Source organism: Andrographis paniculata, unplaced genomic scaffold (genome assembly GCF_009805555.1).
Source record: "Andrographis paniculata isolate CXL003 unplaced genomic scaffold, ASM980555v1 Contig46END, whole genome shotgun sequence".
Lineage (NCBI taxonomy): Eukaryota > Viridiplantae > Streptophyta > Magnoliopsida > Lamiales > Acanthaceae > Andrographis > Andrographis paniculata.
Window position 1 is genome coordinate 2,288,993 of NW_026137580.1, and position 9,034 is coordinate 2,298,026.

Genomic DNA, 9,034 nt, shown 5'->3' on the forward strand with positions numbered 1-9,034 from the left:
AACGTGGAGTCAAGGAAACCACCTGAGAAAATGAGGATCATATGTGTGAGCACTACTCCAAACTCTTTGGTATGTTATATGCTGAGTTTTTATTTTCATGCCTTACCTCTTATATGATTATTTGATTGCCTATAAGATTATGTTCTTACATATATTATTTTGATACAATGTGATTGAGCTTTTAGCTTGGTGTGTTGGGTCACTTGTCTGTCAATTTGGTATCAGTTGATGGGCTCATTGTACTTTTATGGAGGTATGGATTTCCGTGGTTGAGAACAAGAATCTCATCTTTTGGATCCTATGTTTGGGGATGTGTTGTCGAATGTTAAAGGATGTATGTAATTGGGACGGTATTTTGGATTATTGGTGGAGTGACTAGATTTTGGTGATGAAATCAGTTTTAAGGTGTTTAGGATGTAATATTCAACCTAACATTTGGAGATTGCTCTCGTGGTCCATGTCTTGAAAATTTGGCTAGTAAGTGTGAGATTTACACAAATCATTAGAACTTAAAATATGAGTTCGCTCAGTGAGAGTTGAACATGAGACAATAGCATTGGCTTGAGCTTATGAAGGATTATGGTGTTAAGATCTTGTAACATGAAGGAAAAAGAAATGTAGTTGTAGATGCATTGATCCGAAAGGGACATGTTGGTGTACTTATTTTTTATGATCGATTGTGGGAGCAGATGGGTCGGCTGAGATTGGAGATTCTTCCTACGGGTTCTACATAGGTTCAATTGAGTGCATTGATGGTCACCTTGACTATTTATGATGAGATTAAAAGAAACATAAAGATGATCCAAAATGCCTCAAATTTATTGGGTAAAATCCGAAAGAGCAAACTTAAATGTGATAGTAGATTTAAGATTGCTAGAGATGATATGCTTCACCTTCAAAACAGACGGTGTATATCAGCTTGTGCCCGGGAGTTGAAAGAGTGTTTGTTAAATGAGGTCCATATGTTACCTTACTCAGTGCACCTGGATGGAAACAAGATGTATAAGGACTTATGTGCAAATTTTTTGTGACCAACTATGAAAAAGAATGTGGAAGATTGTGTATCTCGATTCCTTGTTATGCCCTAAGGTAAAAATTGAGCACCATCGTCTTATGAAAATTTTACAGCCACTTGAGGTACTGAGTTTGAAATGAGAATCCATTAATATGGACTTTTTACCGATCTACCAGTGAGTAAGAATAAGTTTTATGTGATTTGGGTTATAGTTGACCGCCTTTCTAAGTAAGCGGTGTTTCTACTAGTGAAGAAAGATTGGTTGATGACTAAGTTGGTTGAAGTGTATGTGCGAGATATGGTGAAGCTCTTCGGGGTGCCAACTAGAATTGCTTTCGATAGAGATTCGAAATTTATGTCCCATTTTTGGAAATAATTGCAGTATAAATTTGGAACGAAGTTGAACTTTAGCATCAAATTCCATCTGATGACATATGGGCAGACTGAATGTGCTATACAAACATTAGAGAACATGTTACGTTCATGCGTATTTTTTCTCTAGGATAATTATGGGATGGGTGACCTACAGGAAGTCTTAATAAGAATAAAGAGCGCTGAAATGACTTGAATTGACTTGTAGGACCAATGTATGATCCCGACATGCTCAACTTGCGTGACTTACGGGCTGGAGTTCTACAAATGGTATGAGAGCCGACGTATGATAATCCATAGTTATTGATCGGATTTTTGAGAGGCCTAATAATTAATGAATTCTTGGGGTGCAATATGAATGTTGCATTCCTAAGTGAGTAAGGATGCGATACCCCCGAAGTTGAATAGAGATTAGTGAGTTTCAGTAGATTGATTAGACTACTAATATCAATAATATTGACATTCTTTTTCGAGAATCCATTTAAAAGAATTCTAGAGATAAGTGTCATATTTGTAGAAAAATGTTGAAATGGATGACTACCTGGGAAGTCTCCCAAGATGTGCATGAATGACGACAAAGCATGCTAGAATAACTTGTGTTGATACATGACATTGAGTGACAATCAATACTATAAGATCAACCTCATAATACCAATATATTTACAAGTTTAATATCCTAACGGCATCTCCTCAAACTTATAATTATGTATTGTAGTAGTATTTTTATTTTTTTTTTTTTCAATTTTGTATCCATGTGTTTGTTGCCTAAAAAGATTGCAAATTTGTTATCAACATGGACATCTATAACATCATAGAATCATATTTTTCTTTGGCCTCCATTTGATTTACCGTATTATCTTTATTTAGATATGAACACTCTTCTCACATATTCTTCCAAAAATTCTAAAACCTTTATATGAAGTTACTCGAACTCACTTTTAAGGTTTGTAAATGAACCTTGACAACTATATATTTCCTTTACAAGAAGCATCATGAAGAATCGTCCAGACCATTTTTTCCATTGATCTATTTTCTTTGTTTTCAATTCAGATAAACTTTTTCCATTGATCTATTTTCTTTATTTTCAATTCAGCTTCATTATCGGGTACTTCATAATCTATATAAAAAATATTACAAACATCCTGAAAATCCAATAATGCTTTCATCTCCAATTACCATAACTTTCTTTAAAAGTGTTGGATTTTTTTATCCAATTAGATCCACCCCAATATAAGATACACACACCTACTATGCAGCCCACTTTATACCTGGCCTCGACCCACGACCCACACCTGCCACCTAGAACCACCTGGACCCGCAACCCACGACCCGATCCGCCTTAGATCCGCGTCTTTTGTCTAGCCTTGATCTTGGCCGTCCAATTGTGGATCTATATCTAGTCCGTCCATTGCTTATTGGCTTGAATATATATATATATACAGAGAGAGGGTTGTCTCTCATAATTCACTCACGTTTCTCTCTCTATACAAACTTTCTCTCTCTAGCTCTCCCCTCTCTCCCTCTCGACCTCTTTGTTTGCCTTCCGGTGACTTTTTCCGGCAATTTCACGGCGTTTCTCGGTGGCGCCTCCCTCCTGTAACCTGTGGAGGTTCTTTGGCGTGGTGTTTCACCCCTGGTTGTTGTTCGTAACCGCAAAGGGCTCATTCAACCTTTAGGCGTTTGTATTTTTGTTTGTTTCGCCTTGTATGTTCTTGAGGGGGTTGATTTTTGCGTGAGTTGTGTGTTTCGGGCCGGTTTAAAATATGTAGTCGCTAGTTAGGTGCATATTGTGTGTCGATTTACTGTTTTGAGTTGATAGGGGCTGAGCCTAACCAAAACTAGTATAATATTTTTATTTTTACTCATTTTTCGTTAATAAACTTTTCGATCTATTCCGTATTTTATATTAACAAAAAGGGTTTGGAAAATTGGAAATATAGCATCCTGTTAATGGAGTTACAATCAAATAGAAGTGAATTATGTTGCTACCACTTTGCTAGAAGACTTAAGAGTAAAAGAAAATCAAATAGAAGTGAATTATGTTGCTACCACTTTGCTAGAAGACCAAGAGTAAAAGAAAATAAATGACGAATAAAATATATAGGTAATGTATATATTTTTTAGATCTAGAATGGTTAGTATATGTGTGTAGGATACAAATCAATCCCATAAAATCCACCCACCATTTTCCAACAATCAAATTCAAATGGCATTATGTCACAACTATCCCCCTCATAACTCATGCAAGTATTAATTAAGACATTGAGTGATAATCAATACTGCAAGATCAACCTCTAATTATAAGTTTAATATCTAACAATTTTCACATACACAAAAACATTGCACTGCGGACTTATTGTGGTGTGATCCAAACACTAAACTAGTCCAACGTTACCAAATATATATATATGTGCCCGTGCATGGAAGTTCTAGTAAACTCACACATTAAGACATTATCAACCACAATATTTAATAACAATGTGAGAAATGGCCTCAATGTCCCTCACAATCATCTCTCTCTCTCTACATGTATGTATATACATATATATATATATGTGTATGTATATGTCATGAATCTTCAACTTGGTGATCGGTTTCATCAAATATCTCTTCCTGCAACCAAAATATAAGTAAGGTACCCCTTTCATCAAAACCTCATCCACCCCCCCAACCCAATGTATATATATGTATATATGTAATATGGAAAATAGAATTCACCTGCAAAAGCTCTTCAATGACATCTTCCATGGTGATTACCCCGACAGCCTCTTCTTCTGCGGGGAGCTTTGGCAGTGGACTTTCATCAATCTGAAGAATGTCAGCATACATATTTTTGGTCCACTTTTTGTTCTGGAATGAACTGCTTCTACTGTCCGCGAAACTCTTCAATTTCTGCAGGGGTGGTCTTTTTTTCTTCCCATTTTTACCAGACCAGCGTTTTTTGCCATCGACATTTACTTTTAAATCTTTTACAGTATCTGCACAGATTGGTCATTAACTAAATCGAGCATTTATGTGCTGCCTCTTGCAGAGGAAGTAAGAAGAATTTACTCTCGGCAGCAGGTGCAGGTGCAGGTGCAGTTGTGTTGCTGGATTGTCTCACAACAACAGCCATGTGACTGTGACCCTTCTGGAATTCATTCAAGATGTCGTATAATGGCATAGTTTCCAGAACCCTGAGATGTAATAATGAATCAAAGAAGATTAATCTTATGAGCAAACATTCCATTGTTGGCCATGATTTCCATATGGTACTACAGTAATCAACACAAAGATTTGAATAAGCCTGAATGCATATGAGTGTGGACAATCAACTATGAGATCTAAACTGAAGATTATGCATAGCCATCACAGCTCACATCAAACAGGAGGTCCAAAATCAAAGTGCTCAAACTCTGTGACATGAAATTTATGCAAAACAATATAATGAACAGAGAAGAAGTGTTTGGCTTTCCCTTATCATTAATCTATTTACTTTGAAATTATATTGGGAGTAATGTTTTGGGAGTTGCCTAGCAGTCTGGCACAATGATACCTAGGAATTTTGCGGATAGGTACACTCTTAACTGGAGCCTCGTCCTCAGGATGAATTGTTAACAAATTCTTTGCCTGCGGAAAACCAAATTTGAGATTCAATGAAGCTTGAATGAATGTTGTCTGACTGTTTGAACAAGCCACATTCAATTTACATAAGGGGGACAATGGCACAATCAATTATTAGTAAGGCTAAGAAAATTGTTTAACTAATTAGTCCTACATAAAATATTAAAAAGTGGCCTACAATATTGAGATTATTTACCATGTACAGAATCACTTGATCCAAACTGATTGGTGCAAGCATAGTGAATGTGCAGATTGCTAGTAACAGATTACATAAAAGTCAATACTATGTTCAGCCACTTCTTTGAATGCAGTTTGTACATATCAACTCTTTTACAACCTACTAACCTGGACTGGTTGAAGAACGGAGGCCCCTAAACAAATAAGTTTAGAATTTTCCCCTAAACTATTGGAACCCATTTCCAATTATCTTCAAGTATTTCAGTTGAGAAACTATTCAAAGTTCTACTCACATTGACTGCAACCAAATTCATCTTAGCATTATTCAGACAATACATTTGTTGTAAATAAACATAATTCTTTTCTACTTTGGGAGCATCTGTTATTCAGATGCAGTTTGCAGCAGTGCTCAATTAATTGATGTTAAACAAAGAGTAGAGTACAACAGATATTGTAGAAGTAAGATGATGCAGTTCTTAATCCAGGGAAAGGGGAAAACAAAATAGATGAATAAGCATGACTGAATGAATAACAAAGTATGCTAAAACTAAAGATGCATATAAATATATTAAAGACTAAATGAATATTGGCACTGAGGATACCAGAACAAGGCCAATGATATTTGTAGGTTGCTCATAGTAGACTGGCACCCTGCTGTGCCCCTTCTCCAAAAGCAGATTCATCAAGAACCTAAATAGCATAAAATCAATAATCCAATGTGTATTACAAACGCAAGAGAAGTGAAAAGAAGCCAACACGACGTAACCTATCAAGTTTTGCATTTATATCAATAGAAAACGTTTCAGAGATTGGAGTCATGGCATCACTAGCAGTTTTTGAACTGAGTTCTAGTGCCCCAGCAATAATAGTTGTCTCATCATGTGTGAGCTCCCCACCTTTACCAGCCTGCATTACCACAGCCAGTAGAATTACATACAGAACATTTGTGCTTTCTCAGATAACAAAGTTGCATTAAAGAAGAAAGAAAAGAAAACATAAAGCATAAACCAGTGGTACTTGTTTCTTAATACATTATACCTCATTGCCATGTAAATCAACAAGAGTTTTCAACTCAGCACGTCGAAATAGAGATCTATCTCCATGGCCAAGCACATAATCCAACACCTGGAAAATATGTGAACATATGTACCAAAGGCATTAAAATGTGGTAAATCTTATTTGAGCTAAGTAGAAATTTAGGATAAACGCTAACAAGTATGCACCTTGCTTATTGGATATGCAACCGGAAAACAGATCCAGACGAGGACACGAACAACAGGGGCCAGAGCAGCACCTATAGCAAGTCCATATCTGGAACAAACAGATTGTGGGATGATCTGAAAAGACATAACTGTAAATTCAGCTTGTATAAATCCCAGTAGGCTGATATTTTATAGTTCACAATATTTTAACAAACTCTTCAAGTCTAATATTATATACTTTTTTCCTTTAATATATATAAGTTACAAGTATTTGGTGGGGAGCATACACTTCACACCTCAAGGGTTACCTTTCCACCTGATCGAAATATTATTAAAATAATCAACATATATATATATATATATATACATCCCTATCAGCTTAAACAATTAAACGAACTGATCATACAATTTAAAATGAAATCAGATCATCGAATCATGTTCTAAGTAATGAAATGTGTGGTGCTAAGACTTAGTAAAGAAGTAATTCTGCTACCCATGAGGGCGCATACGCGAAACATTAACAAAATAAAAATTATCACCCCTCAATCAGCTTAAACTTTTAGTTGGGATGGCCATTTATCATTAAGACCACGGACCACCCATGCCATTGTCTTCCAAATCAATAGGTACAATGAATACAATTCAAGAGATTGTAGACACCAAGCTATCTCTTGTGTTATCCTCCATCACAATTGTAATACAGTAACAGTAATTTTCAACACTCACTAGTTGTGAAACACAAGTTAATCATCATTACCATTCTAGTATTTAGCTCCATACAACAGGGATATTAATCTCGTTGTGTGTCTCGAGGCCTATTATAGGCCGTTATACTCTTTTTGGCCTTTGTATCGCTACATGTTAAGAAACAAACATGTTTTTACATATGGTCTATAGTTATTTCACCTTACAGGTTCTATATCCAGCTTCAAATATCTAAATAGTTGCTACAATTATAATTTATCAACACATATTACCTACATAAGCACTATATTGTACATATCATATTAACAATTTGCCTGGAAGACTAAGAACTTGCTGTTTATACATTCCAGATTGACGAATTGTAATTGTGCTACAATGCAGGCTTCATAACTGGAAAGAAAGTAATTACCTCACCAAACAGAAGTATCAATGTCACAGATATCAAGATTGCACCTCCAGCTGAGACTAGAGAATCCAGAAATATAGGAAGTGCCTGAGAATCCAAATACGTATTAAATCAAGCAATTTGTAATAGAATTTATAGAATCTTATTGTATCACACCTCAAGTTATACAAACCTCCATGGCAGCAGCATTGCAGATCAGCAGTGTACAAAGCAATAAATGCTGGTTCCTCGCAACTGGCAATATCTTCGCTGCAATATACATGGAAATTGATCACACAGCCTGATTCCATACAAAAGTATAACCACAGGTGTTTCATGAGATGGTCAAAACCATAGACCAAGACAACATTTCTGTGTACGAATGAGCTCAGATCAAATCTGATTGAATAATTAGTTCTTTCCAAAACTAAAAACAAATACCCGAACAATAATTTAACGAAAAGAGTATATATACCTGCTCGTTTGGCAATTTTTTATCAGAAAAACAATAGAAAAAAAAAAATCAATAAAATTCTCAAGCCCGCACAACTGATTTTCTTTCGAAGTCAGGTAGTCATGAAGAACTAAAAAAACAGAATTAAATTAGTAAGGACAAACCAACGAAAATAATTTGTTGTAACAAACAGCAAAAACTCTCCAGAATGTAATTAATCAGATTCCAAACTAAATAACCAACCATTCTCAAACCGATGTAACAAATTCGGATTCGCTTTAAAACAAGAGAGAGAGAGATCTTGAAAAAAAAGGAAGAATATAAAATTCTCGTTGACAGCTCAACTGAAAGATTTCGTCGTACCATACAAGGTCAAGAAACTCGCTAGGAGTGAAATTAATCAGAAATTTCAAGAGAAGGGCAACACCTTCAAACTCAATCGAACATCGAAAGTCATCAAATGAAAACAAAAACAAAGCAAGCAACGGAGGTAAATCATGAAATCAAGACCACACCAGCATGTTGCTTGTCCTTGGGAGTTCCGGACTTTGCGAGAACTTCCAGATCGACGAGACTTAGAGACATGAGGCCCAAAGTCAGCCCGGACATTAGCCCCGCAAACAGCACCAGAAACAGCACCATGGCAATGCGAACGAAGAATCCGGCCTCACAACATTGGTACTGCGCCATTCGAGTCCAAATACTTGGCTGCAAATTCCCTCGGAAACTATTCCAACCGACCGTCGCCGTGGATTTGAGAACCGAATTGGCAAATTCTCTTCGCGGAGCTGCCTTTTATTTTTATTGAGTTGCTGCACTATGGCTTTGCGCTTGAAACGAGATGACGTGTATCACGTTTTCCAGGAAGAAGCATAGACAGACCGTACTCCTGCTCCTGCAGTTCTTTCTTTTTTTATTTTGTTTTTTACTTTTTTTAAAGTAAAAATAATGTGATAATACAAGAAAAATACTCCTAAGAGGCCTTATATTTAGGGCTGATCATTCCGATTTTTCGTTCAGACTTTGCTAAATTCGAACCAAATTTGAATCGATTCGAAAATTTAAAATTTTTGAAAAAATCAATTCGAACCAAATTGAAGTAACCGAAATCCGAAATTCCA

General features: G+C 36.1%; 1 protein-coding gene across 1 annotated transcript; it reads right to left on the reverse strand.

Annotated features, from left to right (window-relative positions):
- Positions 1–3,768: 3,768 nt before the first annotated feature.
- On the reverse strand, positions 3,769–8,762 carry LOC127252483 (DUF21 domain-containing protein At2g14520-like). The gene is made up of 11 exons (XM_051276675.1): positions 8,429–8,762; positions 7,653–7,729; positions 7,484–7,567; positions 6,391–6,504; positions 6,206–6,292; positions 5,934–6,073; positions 5,770–5,857; positions 4,923–4,996; positions 4,439–4,563; positions 4,106–4,365; positions 3,769–4,000 (listed from the first exon to the last, which is right to left on the reverse strand). Exons 1-11 carry the CDS (start codon positions 8,601–8,603, stop codon positions 3,956–3,958), a joined length of 1,269 nt encoding a protein of 422 aa, XP_051132632.1. The 5' UTR covers positions 8,604–8,762; the 3' UTR covers positions 3,769–3,955.
- Positions 8,763–9,034: the final 272 nt, after the last annotated feature.

Bases quoted from the DNA above. Each gene is read 5' to 3' on its own strand.
- LOC127252483 (XM_051276675.1), bottom strand. From the start codon at position 8,603: ATGGCGCAGTACCAATGTTGTGAGGCCGGATTCTTCGTTCGCATTGCC. The intron at 6,505-7,483 runs GTAATTACTTTC...ATGTCTTTTCAG, and splicing joins TGATACTTCTGTTTGGTGAG to ATCATCCCACAATCTGTTTG. The intron at 4,564-4,922 runs GTATCATTGTGC...ATTACATCTCAG, and splicing joins CCTATCCGCAAAATTCCTAG to GGTTCTGGAAACTATGCCAT.